The 18,120-nt window shown below is 47.3% G+C and overlaps 1 protein-coding gene across 2 annotated transcripts in view; it reads right to left on the bottom strand.

Moving 5' to 3' along the window:
• LOC146201299 (alkaline phosphatase-like) overlaps nucleotides 1–18,120 on the bottom strand; it is a 157,172-nt gene that overhangs the window by 79,503 nt on the left and 59,549 nt on the right. For both annotated transcript variants that reach the window (XM_084595752.1, XM_084595754.1), the window contains exons 2-3: nucleotides 3,919–4,253; nucleotides 1,681–1,914 (exon numbers count right to left, since the gene is read on the bottom strand). In XM_084595752.1, the coding sequence (XP_084451878.1) occupies nucleotides 1,681–1,914; nucleotides 3,919–4,253 (569 nt within the window). The remainder of the gene's footprint in view (nucleotides 1–1,680; nucleotides 1,915–3,918; nucleotides 4,254–18,120) is intronic.

The following is an 18,120-nucleotide window of genomic DNA, read 5'->3' as shown; positions in this document are numbered from 1 at the left end:
AGCTCAGTTCTTTTGCGGGCGCAAGTCAGCCCAATAAAGAGTTTATTTAGTCAACATCAAGCCTAACTCATTTGTTGACAGCGACATTGTCACCACCACGTGACACTATCTTTTTAGGTGAAAGAAAAAACAACTTTTCTACCTACGCTAAGAATGTACCCGATTACACGTCCAGACTCCACTCATTCTTGACACCTTTCATTACAACGAATTTTGGTATGCCACTAATCAAATGGCAAATTCCTAACTGCTTGAATCTTTTCCCTCCTTTGATCGATGTCACCGACTTCCCTGTTTTCCTTGCGAAAAAGATTGTTTTATGCGTAGATTGTAAGCATATACAGTTGCAGGCTTTGCTGAATAACGCTGCTTATAAATAGCATATGATACTCCAGGGTCTGCCTGTAACTTTATCAATTTCCACGGCGTCATATCCTGGTCATATATATATATATATATATATATATATATATATATATATATATATATATTGTTACGGGACAGCAAGCTGATGAAGGAGACGGAACATGCCCGATGGCGATGAATTATGACGTTTAATGAAAGAGAACGGACCTAGCGCGAGCGCGCCTGTCCACGCCAGTACCCGCTTCTTCGCCCGTTACACTACCAGGGCCACGGATCGATCGTCCCGATCGGTGGACGAAGAATAAGTCAAAGTTGATAAGATTTAAGAAATGAGGATCTTGTGTGGACCGGTGAAGACAGAAAATAAAGAAGGTAACGGCTTGACGCCACGATGACTGATGAAGCCTGGCCCAAGAAGCTTTCGCTGCACCGGTCACCAGGATATGACGGCTGGGTCCCAAGCACGCATCAAACGGCACAGGCGGGGGCGATGTCTCCATGTGTAGTGTTGTATCGGGTCGGTGGGTTCGTCAAGTCAGTGTCTCGGGGCTGCCGAATCCTTTGGTCAGGTATTTCATACGATGTGTCAATTGTGATGTGTCCTCGAGTGTTTGTGGCGTTTCTGGTAGCTGGGGTCTTAATGTCGGGTCGGTGGGTTCGTCAAGTCAGTGTCTCGGGGCTGTCGAATCCTTTGGTCAGGTATTTCATACGATGTGTCAATTGTGATGTGTCCTCGAGTGTTTGTGGCGTTTCTGGTAGCTGGGGTCTTAACGTCCAGCTACATGTTTTTCTTCTTGTCATGTGGTCAGGGCGGAGGACTGGATGGGAGGTGGAGAACGGCGATGTTGCGTCGGGTCCGGCAGGCTGGAGAACCGCCACGCGATGCGTCGTCCCAGTAACCCGCTGCCGACGGCGCAATAAGACACAGGGCGCCGAAGCTCCGGGCCAGGATGACGAGTAATGGTGACGTACTCCGCGCCGCCTCCAACCAAATGTTACGGGGCGGCAAGCCGATGAAGAAAGGAGACGGAACATTGCAAGCGCGCCTGCCCGCGCCACTGCCCGCTTCTTCGTCCGTTGCAATATAATTGCATATTTTCATTATCTAGACCTCAACGTTGCTCTTTGTTTTCCTCTGTACAAGATATATTTCCTCTGATTATGTGTAAGATTGTTTTAAACAAGTCATTGATATGTGTTGTGCTGCAAGGTTTTGCTGGGTCATCGGCCTATAGTCAGGCGATCATCGCTATCATGTATTTTCTAAAGCATAATAAACAAACAAACAAACAAACATTTCGTCCTCATGCGTACCTTGAATCCGGCGCCGGGCTGCCGGTGCACGAGCTGCTGCGCGATGTCCTCAGCGGCGCAGCCGTCTGGCACGTAGCCCTCCCAGTCGCGGTGGCCTGAGTGTGCGTAGCTGCCTGCCGGAGTGGCGTGCGTCACCTTGGAGGTGGTCACGACACCAGTCCACATGCCGGCCTCTTGCGCCCACTGCATGATGCTCGTCAGGTACGTGCTCGAATCGTTGTGGCACTGTCCGCTCTGTGAAAGAAGGCGACCCGAGTCATACGAATAAGTAATAGCATTCTGCAATGGAACAGCTGCGTTTGTATGTTATTTTTGGGTTTTATATAACAACCGTGTACTACCCTTTGGTGTGTATGTTAGAAACGTAACACAATCCTCAGACACACCTTAGTGCATTTTAAATTCGACAACACCCGCCCAAAACAACCATACTCTTGCTCCGGACCCAGATGTATGACGTCAATCATTTGCAAAACGACACCACAGTCAAAAGTACTGCTAGCGAATTTACTTTTCACATAAAATAAGGATTTAAGTTCGCATCGTCAAACGTTATCTAACTTTTAAATGCTCCTTCTGTCATGAACAGTACATCGGAGAGACAGGGATCAACCTAAGGCTAAATGGTCATCGTGCAGACCCAGCCCAAAACCTCACTAAAGCAGTTTCCCAGCACTTGAATCACATTGGTCATCATCCTCTTGTAAGCCGTGTGTGTGTTAATATGTACCGTCTTTGCAAAAAGTAACCAGGCTGCTCCGAAGGCTGCCGGAGCAAGCGCGCGGCCGTGTAGCGGCGTTGCGCTCACTGTGGCTTATCGGTGCTCGTCAGCTCCGAGGGTACAACAGATGACGTCACTTCGTGCCCTCACTCCCGCTCGTTGGACGATAAAAACTAGGTGCTTATGATGTGCGGGCTGCGGTTTCACGCGTGCGAAGCCTGGTTGCGCCCAGCGAGGGCGCTCAGTATATGGCAACGGGACTATTCGCTCTTCTCGGCAACTGCGGAAAACAGAAAAGCAGATAATAGTAGACACGGAGAGCTCTAGTTGTTCGTTTCTAGGACGAATATGTGCTACGTTGGCAAGACAGTGTTGCCCTGAAACAAGGGTTCCGCGAACGAGAAAGTAATCATGTGCATCTAATGGCTAAGGGTGACAAAGACTTCATTACGCAAGTATGTGCTAGAATCAATCATTGCACTTATTTATACACAACCTCCCCAAGGGGCTAACACAATTTTGCAAGCCTAAAAGATACATAAGGTGGCTTGAAAGGATTTACAAGCTTTCCTATATCTTGTACAGGAGTAACGGCCCGTAAAGTGGCAGTACGAAAGGCATCTCGGAGAAAGCATATCTAAATTTCGAGGTGTGTTATTTTTTCATGTACAGGCGCATCAAATACGCAGGAAAGCGTAATTGTGCTGGTGCGTTTCAGGAGGATTACAGAATACGTATAATTACGTATAATTATATACCTATAATAACACATAATTATATAGCGATTACGTATAATTATATAGCGAAAACGCGACTTATAATATCTGCTTCCGGGCAGTTGCCGAGAAGAGCGAAGAGCCCCGTCGCTATACTGAGCGCCATCGCTGGACACAAGGCTTCGCACACGTGAAACCGCAGCTCGCACTTAATACGCGCCTAATTTTTGTCATCCAATGGGCGAGAGTGAGAGAGAGAAGTTACGTCAGCTGTTGTACCCTCGGAACTGACGAGCACCGATAAGCCACAGCGAGCGCTACGCCGCTACGCAGCCTTCAGAGCAGCCTGGTTACTTTTGGCAAAGACAGTACATGTATAAAATAAAGGTTGGCAAATGACAGTTGAAAGCAGGAAAGTTTCTCGTTTTTTCGGCTGCACACGAAAGCGAGAAGGTTGCAAAGGCAACCAAATACAAGAGCGAAGAAAAGCAGACCCATGCGGCGACGCATTAAGCAGCGCAAGCAGCTATGATCGCCCATCACGTCACCCGGTTTGCAGTGTGAAAGTTCGTAATGTACTGACTTGTCGAGCCGCGAAAATGCAGAGGGAGGGCCTGTTCATTGTTTAGCTGGAACGGAGCAGAGTGGCCAACTGAACGGAGACCGGAAACGCGACACACTAGACCGCCGTTAAAGAATAAACCTTGGTGCACTCGCTCGCCCTGGAATCCAATAGCTGTAATGCTTTTCGTGCCTCCTATGTTCACTTCGCCGACCTCAAAGCGTAAGGCTTTTGCGAACCTTGACATGGGAGTCGACGCCCAGCGTCTCGACGTTAGCCTTCACTCCACAGAGGTAGGCGGTGGCCGTGTTCGCAGAGTCCGAGGTCTGCACGTCCAGGCCGTACGTCCTGGAGAGGGAAACGTGAGGGAAAGAGTCCCACGAGAGTTCCTGTTCTTCGCCGCTCAAGCCGTGCAACCGCTGGCCCTTGTATATGCGCGCTGCCGTCACCGTGGGGATGCCCATGCCGTCGCCCAAGAAAAGCACCACGCGGCGCGCCCGGCGTCTGTTAGGCTGCCGCGCAATACGGTCGAAGATGCCCTGGGCCCCCAGCTTGTACCAGTGGCTGCGGTCAGCTGCAAGAGATGGGCCCTTCGTTGAGGCGAGAACAGCGTGTCACTTATGGCACGCTGTGCGAACTTTTGTGTAGCTATGGTTCACACATTAACGCTCTGAAAAGAAACGCGAGAAAAACCTGCTCAATGGTCCTAATCACCCGCGAAGCATATTTGGGCACTTATAGTAAATTTTGTCTGAGCTAGCGGGGAAGTAGGACTGAAGTTTTAGAAATGGATGCAAAAAACCGCAGTGAGGATAGTTTTAGCTAAGGAAATTAGAATTTAACGCGAAAAACGTATGCTGGTCGACTCAGTAATGACAGTTTCTGTAGAAAAATCATCATCATCATCAGCCTGACTATACCCACTGCAGAGCGAAGGCCTCTCCCATATTTCTCCACTTAACCCAGTTCTGTGCTAGCTGCATCCACTTGACCCCCGCGAACGTCTTAACCTAATCCGCACACCTAACTTTCTGCCGCCCCCTGCTACGCTTACCTTCTCTTGGAATCCAGTTTGTTACCCAAAGCGACCATCGGTTATCCTCTCTTCGCACTACACGTCCCGCCCATGCCCATTTCGTCTTCTTAATTTCCAATAGAATGTCGGTAACTTGAGTTATTTCTCTGACCCACGCTGCACGCTTCCTATCTCTCAATGTTACCCCTACCATTTTTCGTTCCATAGCCCTCTGGGTTGTCCTCAACTTAAGTAGAACTCTCTTAGTTAGCCTCCACGTTTCAGCCCCATAGGTGAGTACAGGCAAGATGCAACTGTTGTATACTTTCCTCTTGAGCGATACCGGTAAGCTGCTAGTCATAATCTGCGAGTGCTTGCCAAATGCGCTCCATCCCAATCTTATTCTTCTTGTTATTTCCTTTTCATGGTCCGGATCTGCGGTTACTACCTGTCGTAAGTAGACATATTCGCCTACTACTTCCAGTACTTCGCCACCTAATGTAAACTGCTGTTCCTTCCCGAGGCTATTGAACATTACCTTAGTCTTCTGCATATTGATTTTCAAGCCTATCTTTCTACTTTTCCTGTCTAGGTCATCAATCATTATCTGCATTTCATCCCCCGAGCTGCTTAGTAAGGCAATGTCATCAGCAAATCGCAGATTACTGAGGTATTCTCCATCTACCCTTATCCCTAACTGTTCCCATTTCAAGTCTCTGAATACTTCCTCTAAGCAAGCTGTGAATAGTACTGTGGAGATTGTGTCTCCTTGCCTAACACCTTTCTTTATGGGAATTTTGTTACTTTCTTTATGCAGAACTATGGTTGCTGTGCAGCAAATGTATATATCTTCCAGCACTTTCACGTACGGCTCGTCTACCCCCTGATTTCGCAATGCCTGCATCACCGCCGATGTTTCAACTGAGTCAAATGCTTTTTCGTAATCAATGAATGCTATGTATAAGGGCTGGTTATATTCCGAGCATTTTTCTATCACCTGATTGATGGCATGGATATGATCGATAGTAGAGTACCGTTTCCGAAAACCTGCTTGATGCTTTGCTTGGTGGCAGTCTAAGGTTGTCCTGATTCTATTAGCGATTACCTTAGTGAATACCTTATACGTAACAGACAGTAAGCTGATTGGTCTGTAATTTTTAAGGTCCTTAGAGTCCCCTTTCTTATGAATGAGGATAATGTTAGCATTCTTTCATGGTTCCGGTACCGTCGATGACACCAGGCACTGCGTGTACAGGGTGGCCAGTTTTTCTAGCACGATATCCCCCCCGTCCGTTAGCAAATCTGTAGTTATCTGATCCTCTCCAGCTGATTTCCCCCTTTTCAAAGATTCTAATGCTTTCTTGACCTCGTCATTCGTCACTGGTGGAACGTCTGACTTTTTCCCTGCCGCCAATCTCGTTACGGTCCTGACTACTTTGGCTGCTGTAGAGATCAGTATAGAACTCCTCGGCTACTTTGACTATCTTGTACATATTGGTGATGACGTTGCCCGCCTTGTCCCTTATCGCATACATCTGGTTTTTGCCTGTGCCCAATTTCTTCTTTACCGCTTTAAGGCTTCCCCCGTTCTTTACAGCATGCTCGATTTTCTCCATGTTATACTTCCTTATATCAGCCACCTTGCGCTTATTAATTAGCTTTGATATCTCGGCCAATTCGATCTGGTCTGTTGGATTGGAAGCTTCTACCGCACACTCCGTAATGATATCTCTGAAATTATTGTTCATTGCTTCTAGGGTAATGCCGCCATCCTCGGTTAGAGCCGAATAACTATTCTGTAGCGAGATCCTGAATTCTTCTGCCCTCCCCCTCACCGCTAATTCGTTGATGGGTTTATTTCTTACTAATCTGTTGCGTTCCTTCTTCAGATCTAGGCTAATTCGGGACCTCACCATCCTGTGGTCACTGCATCGCACTTTCCCTATTACCTCTACATCTTGCATAATGGCGAGGGTTGAACACATTATGAGGTCAATTTAATTTTTAGTCTCCCCGTTAGGACTTTTCCATGCCCATTTCCGGTTCTTGCGTTTGCTGAAGAAGGTATTCATGATTCGTAAGTTATTGAGCTCTGCAAACTCAACTATTAATTCCCCCCTGCTATTCCTAGAACCAATGCCATAGTCACCTACTGCGTGGTCTCCTGCCTGCTTTTTCCCTACCTTGGCATTGAAGTCGCCCATTAGTACAGTATCAGTTCAGTTCAATCGTTCAGTCGTGTCAGACTCTTCGTGACCCTATGGACCATGTCACGCCACGCTTTCCGGTCTCTCACTATCTTCCTAACATCACATAACTTCATCTGCAATGCCTCGAGGATGCCATCTAACCACCGCGTTCGCTGCCTACCCCTTTTCCGCCGACCCTCAACCTTTCCCAACATCAAATCTTTCTCCAGCGACTCCTCTCTTCTCATCAGATGACCAAAGTAGCTGAGCTATTAGTACAGTATACTGCGTCTTTACTTTTCGCATTGCCGATTCTACATCTTCGAAAAATCAGGCAGCCTTTAACTTATTAAGCATTATTTGCGAATGTTCTGCCAACGTTGTTGAGAGAAAACGCTTCTTAAGTGCTTCCGTTTTACGCGAATCACTGGAGCAAAAAGTACAATCAAAGTTTGAGCAGTTAGCGTCAGCATTGATCATCATCATCATTATCATCATCTGCCTCACTATACCCACTGCAGGGCGAAGGCCTCTCCCATATTCCTATAAAAAACCCGGTCCTGTGCTAGCTGCATCCACTCGACCCTTGCGAACTTCTTAACCTCATCCGCCCCCTGCTACTCTTTTCTTCCCTTGGAGTCCAGTTTGTTACCCTAAACGACCATCGGCTATCCTCTTTTCGCACTGCATGCCCTGCCCATCCCCATTTCTTCTTCTTGATTTCCACTAGAATAGCTGTAAGCCTTGAAAACACCTACTAAATGTCAGCGTTGATAACTGCTATATTCACATCATTCTCAACCTATGATCGCAGTTATGAAGTTACTCGAATCGCCGAGGCCTGAGAGATCTATATAATCCGGGAAATAAACAACCAGTACCCAACTTGATTTACCACAGTTTTACTGTGAGGGACAGCTTTTCGGCATCAGGCTGCTCAATGGGGCGAAGTACCTCAACATGAGAAAATAAAACCTCTCCTTCCTAACGACGCAATTCACGTCAACGTCAAGACACTTTTTTCTGGCTGCGAGGCAGAGACTGCTTCCACTGTTGTCAGGACAGAGCCTTCAGTAGGTTTACTTGAGAAAATCGCTTTTGCCTGTCCTAACCTCGTCCTTTGTTGTTTTTGTGCGCTTTGCTTTGAGTGACGATGAACCAACACGCCCAAACATTTTACTGTCATCGCAAGCTATCATCCTCACGCTAGACAAAGGGAACTGCTATCAGTTTCTCAAAGGGATGCAACATCTATATACTCGAATTTATTTTCGCGAGAATATGCACTGCTTTATCGCCATAGAAAAAATGGCTACAGAACCTCACGACTGGCTCTCAAGAATAGACCGTTTGTTGTCGCTAAGACAAGTTTTAATGTCGCTAAGACAAGCTAACACTAGTAATCATGATGTCCCCATATGTACATAATCAGGTGCTCCTCATGTTGTGACGTGGGTTTACTTTGTGAAATACTGCGTGTCAAAGGCAGGCAATAATGAAACAAGAACCGGCGTGGCGCAGTGGTTAGCGCGGTCAGCTGGAGATTGGAGGGTTAGTGTTTCGATCCCCGGCGCAGACAGATTTTGAAGCGAAAAACTTCACTATGAGGGTCGGAGCCGAGCTTTGCGTATGCCGTATGCCGTGACGTCACAGCCAGGGCCAGCTGCGCCGCCCCCTCGCCAAGCTCTACCGACGTTGCCTCGCAACGCTTAAGAGGTGTGCTGCTCCTCATTAAAAAAATTTGTCTCCATCCGGGAATCGAAACTCCATCCCTTGGATTCCCAGCTGAGCGCTTCCCCGTGGTGCCACGCCCCGGGTCACGAAAACGCTTCATAATTCCACTTGTCTACCGTGAGGATGACAGCGGGATTCCGCGAGTGACAGATACTGCGATTGGCGCGAAATTTGAAAGTACCAAAGAGTAAAATAGTTCAGTCACTCAATTACGGTGACGTCAATGATGTGGCGTCACCAATCTGCCGTCAGCTATGAGGAACAAGTGGGAACGAGTGCGCTCCAACGCCACCGGGCGGCGCTTCTTGCCTTCCACGAGTGACAGATGCGGCGCCTTTCCTTATCTGTAAACGAATTATAGAACTCCGGTAAACTTAGACGTGCTCGACTTGGAAGCCAAGGATAGTTTAGCTGCTGGCGAACGGCGCAGATGACGGGAGAAATTAACTTCGATCCCGAAGTAGTCACTGCTTTTCGCTACGTATATCCATCCAGGCATAGCAGAGCTAAGCCATCTTCAATTTTTTTCTTTAGCGTCAGTGCATGCCAAGATTTCCTGCAAACACTTCCTGCGAACATTTCTTTCCTTCATCCCATTTTAATACCTTAAAGGCCATCAAGATTGGGGGTGTTACGTATGAGGTGGGTAAAACAAAGATGCATTTTGCTTCAGTAGAAAGCGCTGCAAATTATCGCCGTTAATGATGGCAGCCACACGGTTGAAAATGTGGATCGACAAGCGATTGTGACGATTTTGCGTAAAAGGCTTTTCCAGACCAAGGCTGATCGGAGCTACAAATGAAGTAGTGTGTGAACGCGGCATCTTGGTGGCGATGACCGAGCGAAATGCGTGCCTGAGGGTTGACTGAGCTGTAAAGAAACTTGTGAAGTAGGCACATACTTGCGATTCGATGATCACAAGCTAGGGTTACTAGACCGCATTCCCTTTTTACTGATGATATCCTGACGTTATACGCGTAGAATGAATGAATCTAGTGCCTCGATTCTGACTGAAAGGAATTTAGTCGTTTTTTCAGCGAGTAGCCGGACAAGGACAAAGACGGAGGAACAAGTATGACGCACAGGCACTGAACTGCAGCTCTATTGTAGTAATCCGCCAACCATGTCATATATATCACAGAGGAAACGCCCACGAGAGGGACAAAATCTAAACACGTGGCGAAAAACCGGTGCAAGAAAATCAAGGCGTCGAATTAGACGCCTTGATTTTCTTGCACCGGTTTTTCGCCACGTGTTCAGATTTTGTCCCTCTCGTGGGCGTTTTCATCAGTGGTTATATGACGTGGTTGGCGGATTACAAAATAAAGTTGCAGCTCAGCGCCTGTACGTAATATTTGTTGCTCAGCTTTTGTGCTTGTCCGGCTACGCGCTGCAAAAATGATGGAAAACCAACTAGCCCGACAACTTGTCCTCTAAAACGAATTTGTTGGATATATTTGGTTAGGGCTCCAGACGGCATATTCATGCTTAGACTGGATTTGTAAGATAGTAATTTAAGGTTTCCGTCGAGAAAAGGTTGGCTGGTTTGTGGGGTTTAACGCCCCAAAGCGGCTCAGGCTATGAGAGACGCCGTAGTGGAGGACTCGGAAAATTTCGACCAGCTGGAGTTGTTTAACATGCACTGACATCGCACAGCACACGGGCGCCCTGCTTTTCGCCTCCACCGAAAAGCGGCCACCGAGGCCGGGATTCGATCCCGCATCCTTGGGAACAGTAGCCGAGCGCCGTAAGCACTGCGCCACGCCGGCGGGGTCATGAGCCAAGAAAGTTTCGCCGTAAGACACATGTTACCAACTAGACCAACTAGACCTTCCGCTTCGCCGCGGGGTCTACGTCGTCTTCGGCGCTTCCATGGCCGCTCACAAGACAATTCGACCAGATGAGTGCTTTCGAATGGCCCCGAAGTGCATTCAGACTCCGCAGCAGGTCGAGGAAGCACCACTATCTGGTATTAAGCCCCAGGAAAAGGGCGTGTGACTGCGTCAGAACATAAAACCGTGCAGCCTACATCACCGGAATGAAAATAAAGGACGCCGTCAGTTATCTCGCAACGCTGTTCGTACGCTTTCAGCATAAATATCTGCCCTGATCACAGCAGGTTTACACTCTCCCGCGGTTTACACACCTATTTATTGATCGTTTACACACACAGCGCCAAGCGGCATTACGCTGGGGGACGGTATACGCAAAAAAAAAAACGTGGCATAAAAGCAAATAACACAGAAATAAATATATCACAAAACCACAAAACTGTAATGTTCATTATAGCATAGAAAAGAAAACATCAGAGAATGCAAGCAGTGTCTGAAGGAGATTTGTTCCAATCGCGTATTGTTTGAGAAAAAAAAAAGGCAATCTCGGCAGACGACAGGGGAGCGCGTACAGGCGCAAAGATCGCGAATGTTGACAAGTCAGCATGGCAACCGGCAGCGACGCTCAAAGGCCGACCAGCTACGCGTTTGTGTTCCGATGCCAGGACGAGAAGGCGCTTGTTCTCTTGCAGCGCCGACAGAAACACCTCCTGCGACTGCACGTAGGCAACGGCTCGATCGTGGTGTCAACCTTGCTCTCCTGACTTCATTCGTCGCTGACTCCCCTGTTTGTCAGGAAATTGCTTTCGCTGCGATGCCCTGTTAATTCTCAGTCGTCGCTTTTTTGCTGCATTTCATATCGTGACAGGCCCCCGTTACTTCGCTGCAACCCTGTTGTGTTTCCGACTGCCCGCAAAACAATGTTTGGTGCCCCTTAGCGAACAGCAAAGCGCACGCGCCAACATTGCTTTTTTCTTTTTCATATTTTGCTTGATCGCGCCACCGCAAATGCCACGTTAGTACAACACAGAGAACACCGAGTTTTCTTGAACTGAACGTTGTGCGACCGTCCTGCTGATTGCCCTTTCCAACTGTACTTAATTGCATCTTGCTGCTCACTCGGCTAGGACATACAAAGTTAATAGAAAAAAGGGTGCCTCCGTAATAGTGAAAGCAGATCGAGCCAGATACCGGCAGATTTCACAATTCATAGTTCATATAACTCAGATAACGTCTCGAGCGCCATCAACACACGCAAGTTAAATCATCGGTTAAACTGAAGAAAATCGGATGCTCTGAGCATGCTGACTGGGCCGGCATTTGACCCGCAACCCTAATCTTGAGCAATCTAATTTTTGTCACCATCTGAAATTTAGTACGCCGTCAAGCGGTACCAAAATTATCCTTGTTCGTTACCGAGAACATCTGCCATGTAAGGCAGTTACGGCCTGCTGAGATCTTATGCCCCCTACGCTCCAAAGCCGGAGATTTTGTTTCAGGAACCTTTCTTTTTTTTTTCTTAACGTACAAATTATTTCGGGATTGACTAAACAGTTTTTCTGAGCAATATTCTTGTGTTTGTACTTTTCATATAGAATTGCAAAAATGTACGGTATATCTCCCAAACCGGTACCACAGCCAGCCATCACCTATACTGGAGAAGTTGACAGCGGATTCGTCCTTATGCACTCAGCAATATATTTTTTAGTCAAACCTCCGTAACCATTCTGCATGCATTGTGTCCGACACACGGTCAATTCATCTTATGCATGCATCTGAAAACGACACATGGCCTACAAAGCTCGGTCGGCTAAATACCCTGTCCAACCTCCATCCTTGTGTCTCTCCCACCATCCTGCTTTGTCTCTACGGTTATGAATTACGAAATTTGGGAAAGAGGGCAACGACTCAGACATCTGCAGTAAGGTTATACTTAAAAGGTGTGTGGTCTGAATGTAAAGCGGAGGAAAGATTAGGCCACAAAGTTGGACGAGTTGGTTGATATACATGGTAGATAAAATCGCGTGAAGACGATCACAGAACTTGCAGAAAAAACACTCGATGAAATTTAGCACTCGTCCTTGCGGTTTTTCGTCCAGTCGTCATTTCAACGGGTGAAGACGCAAACCGCTAGAAATGCCTTGAAGTGCATAGTGAAAATCAGTTTTCGCATAGGGCGAACGGCGCAACACACTGGTAAAAAAAAGCACAATGGACTCTTTAGATAGCTTTGTGCAGAAAATTTAAATCATGGCAGTGCCGAAAGATGTTCCCGGCACTCGGTGGAAAACTGATTTCGCGTAAATACCATAAAACGCATATTTATCGCAAGCACAATTACCCCAAGCTAATATTCTGAGTTGGCGCATCTGAATACATATGTTTTTGACTACAAAAAGCATTGCGATGTCACATGGGCATCATTGGTGGCGCTTATTTTAAGTAACGTGGTTATTGTTGTTCACCTGCAAAATCGACCGCGTTAACGCTGTGTAGTTACGCTGCTAACCGCGTTTGCCGCGAACCTAGGTTTGCGACTTTGGTTCGCATCGTTAGGAGAGAAAATGCAGCGATTGCGAAAAGTGTGCGAGCTGGTCGGATTGAGTGCAGCGTGAATTTTCCCCACGAAATAACATTTAGGAGCAACACATAATAATGTCCCAGTACCTGTCCATGCAGGCGCAACTGTCCAACAGCGCAGCAACCACATACTGCAGCATTGTCGCGCCTCCACAACGTTTCCTTGGAGTGTCGTTCAACACAACATCGAGAAAGTCCAGTCCCTGCCGCATCAGGAAATTAGACGAGAAGTTCATAGCGTTCTCACACCGGATGTCACTAGCTTACAGCTGAGGTGCCGCCCTTGAGCGCCCGCGGGCGGCAGAGCGCGCGGAGCACGCAGCGCTTGGCCGTGCGCTGCTGCGTGATCGTCGCTAGGCCTAGTTTGTTTCGCATCGAAGCATAAGCTGGCGGCGCTTTCGTATTTGCCAGCTTAATAGTATATATATATTGCTCACTCGTGGCAATGCCTTATTGACAACTTTACGGTCTGAATAAGAGAAAGCTGTGATTTAGTTCGACGACGACTTAGCAGTGCAGCTAACATACACGTACAGCCGCCCTGATTTTTAACAATATAGCGCGAGCATCGACCAAACTGCTGGTCAGCGCCTTATAACGGCGATAAGCGTGCAACACGGCGAGAGTTCGTGCATGCGCAAGAATGTGGAACGTCGCAAACAGATATTGTGACAGGGGGTGTGTCTTTGTGATCCGAACAGTGTAGCAGAAGACGCTCTCTCTTCGTACGCGTGCGCGAACTCTCGCCGTGTTGCACGCTTATCGCCGTTACAAGGCGCTGAGCAGCAGTTTGGTCGACGCTCGCGCTATATTGTTAAAAATCAGGGCGGCTGTACAAGCTGATCCGGTGAGCCGCAGCCACGTGGGCTTTGAGGTCGTGAACAGATCACAGCTATTACTGCTACTATTCAAGACACGGCGCAAGTGAACGACCCCGAAGAAGGATTCATTCTTGGCACTGCCGGGGCTTATTATTTACGAGCAAAGCAAATTCTGTCACGACTATTTGACGCCGGTGATTGCAGGGACGCCTTACAGGAGGCACGGCAATGCCACCATCGACCGGCGCTTGAGTTAACTGTTACCATGTCGCAGGAAAACTTTCCAGACATTCAGTTACAAATAACACCGAATTCATTGATGTCCAAGCCATTGAAGAGAAGCAGCAGACGAACGCCCTCGCCTTAGCGCCAACACAGAGAGAGGGTCTGTTCAAGTATCCGCAGTGGTTTTTGTTCGTGATAGCTTGAAGCAAGTTTTTATTGAAATAAACACTAATTAAATTAGAATAATAAGTTCATAACATTGTAACTCTTAAAATGTACGAATATGTGGATGCCCAAATGTCGAGACTACACCGTACGAAGTACGAAGCTCGCCAATCTCTAGCCCGAAGACAATTACCTATTGTAACCCATTTTTCACATGCTCCCTCCTCCTTATCTCTCGAGATCCCGGTCATAGTCTCAGGCATACTCTGCCACACCACCGCTGGCCAACACACCATACTAGAGGGATTTAGCTTACCGTGATCCGCGATCCGCTACGGTGACCCGCCACCGTGCGTTCCCCTGCGCATGCCCGGATCCCCTTGACGCCGACAGATAGCGCCACATACTTGATGTCGGCACTTAAACCTGCCGCGTTGGGACCAATCAGCTTGTGCGCCCCGCCCACGCGCGGTAGAGGATTGCGGTGGCGGATCGCGGATCACGGTAAGCTAAATCTCTCTACTAACAGATAGCCAAGATGCGTTTCCTGTCTTTCTTGAGCACACGCTTCCCCCTCACATTCTCCATCAACTCTAAGTTCACTTAGCCCTTTACTAGGACACAACCTATGCCCTAGATTAGGTTTCAGGTCACGATGGGGAGTCGAGCAGCGAGTTGGCTGATCAACTCTCTCGTGCAGCAGCTCTTCCAGGAGACTCGCGCACTCCCTGACCCACCCACTATCATCCCCGACCATAGCCTGCCAATAACGAGCAAGGCGTCACAAGGTCCTCTAGGAGCTCCTAGAAGGCACCTGCCTTCTGCCATCCCCTTCAAAGTTACTTTCACGTCGAGATTCCTGCCTTGTCCGACAAGCACAGAGACAGTTTTCCTCTCCTCGTTATCATCATCGTCATGATTAGCCTGACTATACCCACGGTAGGGTGAAGACCTCTCCAATATTCCTCCAATTAACCCGGTTCTGTGCTGCAGCATCCACTTGAAGCTTGCGAACTTAACCTCATCCTATTCAGATATGTGGCGCAAACAAACACAAACACAGGAGAAGATACACTAAACACGCGCACACTACCAACTGTAAGAAGAACCGGAAAACACTTCCTCTTCTACTCTCAGGCACGTCTCAACTTCCTCTCCTTCTCATCTTCCTCTTCTTTGCCTAGGGGAAAATGGCACTCTCTTCCTCGCAGACCAAAACCTTGTCCAAACATGGCGGTGACCAATCTCTTCTTCCTCTTCTTCTATTCTTCCTCTTCTTTACCAAGGGGATAGTGACACTTTCTTCCTCTCAGCCCAAAAACATCGACCAAACATGACAGTCACGAATTCTATACTGTCTTGTAAATCCACCCCTCTGCTTTGCCCAGTAACTCCTACCACGCTGGACAGGCAAATATCACCACATAGTCACAAGTCATACACTAAAAACACCACCACACATATACAGTAGGACATGTCCATCTACACCCCATAACTTAAGTAGTCCCTATGTATTGAGAAACTTTATATTGCCAACATCTAAGAATCCACGAGGCCCATGTACTTGAGGGGGAAAAATTCTGTAAACTCCCATGGCCCCAAAACGTAAGATGAGTCCAAGAATAAGAACTTTAGGCCAAGAATAACAGCTTGAGGCCCGATAATGATCTTGTTCTTTGCATAACTCAGGAGGATTGCTCAATAAAATTAAATTCTTTTCTACGTAAACTCAACGAAGCTTCACTAATGCATCTCTCATCCTTCTTTATCCAATACGCCTCTATAAAATTTCGCGTGCCATCTTATCCCGACTCTTGCCTAATATGTTTAGCCTGCTAAACAACGGCTCACACTTGCACTTTTGGCAGTGCAAGGCTAAATTTGACCCTTTGCCATTTTCTATGGACTTTTCATATTCCCTCATTCTATCATTACTACATCTTCCTGTTTGCCCAATATATAGATTACCGCACGTCAAAGGAACCTCATAAATCACCCCCACCCGACATCAAAACTCTTAACATGCTTCTTACCGCATTGCCCTTTGTGTTTGTTGCACCAACTCGCCCCTCAAGCCGTTATTTTTAACCTCATCCGCTCGCCTAACTTTCTGCTGCCCCCTGGGACGCTGTTACTTCCCGGGACTTGGAATGGGAGCGGTTAAAGATAAGGGTAGATGGACAATACCTCAGTAATCTGCGATTTGCTGATGATATTGCCTTGCTAAATAACTAAGGGGATGAACTGCAAATAACGATTGGTGACCTAGACAGAAAAAGTAGGCTTGAAAATCAATATGCAGAAGACTAAGGTAATGTTAAACAGGCCCGGGTAAGAACAGCAGTTAACTTTATTCAACGAAGCACTGGAAGTAGTAGGCGAATATGTCTACTTAGGACAGGTAGTAACCGCAAATCCGGACCATGAAAAGGAAATAACAAGAAGAATAAGATTGGGATGGATCGCATTTGGCAAGCACTCGCAGGTTATGACTAGCAGCTTACCGGTATCGCTCAAGAGGAAAGTATACAACAGTTGCATCTTGCCTGTACTCACCTATGGGGCTGAAACGTGGAGGCTAACCAAGAGAGTTCTACTTAAGTTGAGGACAACCCAGAGGGCTATGGAACGAAAAACGCTAGGATAACATCAAGAGATAGGAAGTGTGCAGAGTGGGTAAGAGAATTAACTTGGGTTACTGACACTCTAGTGGAAATCAAGAAGAAATGGGCATGTGTAGGACATAGAGAGGATAACCGATGGTCGCTTTGAGTAACAAACTGGATTCCAAGGGAAGGAAAGCGTAGCAGGGTGGCAGAAAGTTAGGTGGGCGGATGAGGTTAAGAAGTTCGCAGGGGTCAAGTGGATGCAGCTAGCACTGAACCGGGTTAATTGGAGAAATATTGGAGAGGCCTTCGCCCTGCAGTGGCTATAATCAGGCTGATGATGATGATGATGATGATGATTCCAAGTCTCTTAATACCTCTAAGCAAGCTGTGAATAGTACTGGGGAGATTGCGTCTGTTTGAATAACACCTTTCTTTACAGGAATTATGTTACTTTTTTATGACGAGCTGTGGTTGCTGTGCAGCTACTGTATATATCTACCTGCACTTTCACGGACGTTCTCATCTACACTCTAATTTCGCAATGCCTGCATAATCGCCGAGGTTTCTACGGAGTCAAATGCTTTTTCGTAATCATTGAATGCTATGTATATTGGCTGGTTATATTCCGAGCATTTTTCTATCACGTAGTTGCTGTTATGGATATGATCGATAATAGAATACCATTTCAGAAACCGGCTTATCTTTTGCTTGATCGCAGTTTAATGTTGTCCTGATTCTAATAGTGATTATCTTATTGGTTGGTTTGTTGGTTTGTGGAGTTTAACGTCCCAAAGCGACTCAGACTATGAGAGACGTCGTAATGGTGGACTCCGGAAATTCCGACCACCTGAGGTTCTTTAACGTGCACTGACATCACACAGCACACGGACGCCTCTCCGTTTCGCCTCTAACGAAACGCAGCAGCCGAGGCCGGGATTCGATCCCGCTCGTAAACGGCCTAGTAAAGAGAGAGTAAGCTGATTGGTCTGTAATGTTTCAGGTCCCTACGCGTGGCCCTTTGCGTGGGGTCCACCCCTCATATCCTCCTTTATATTCCTAGATTCCCCTCCTACCCTAAATGCTCTTACTGCTCAGGATGTATACCCTGACACCGTACTTATGCTTTGGGACTACCCACACAGCCTCCCACCCAGTTATCGTCCCTTCGGGAGTTCCTCGCTCCACCTTAGGGGGCATGCTGAAGGGCCCTCGTATGCCATATCAACAGGGTCCTTCCTGATGATTAATCCTGTTTTATCATTTTTGTGCCT

Source organism: Amblyomma maculatum, chromosome 2 (assembly GCF_055883805.1).
Source record: "Amblyomma maculatum isolate TAMU_Amacu chromosome 2, ASM5588380v1, whole genome shotgun sequence".
NCBI lineage: Eukaryota > Metazoa > Arthropoda > Arachnida > Ixodida > Ixodidae > Amblyomma > Amblyomma maculatum.
This window is presented reverse-complemented; position numbering and strand designations above follow the sequence as displayed.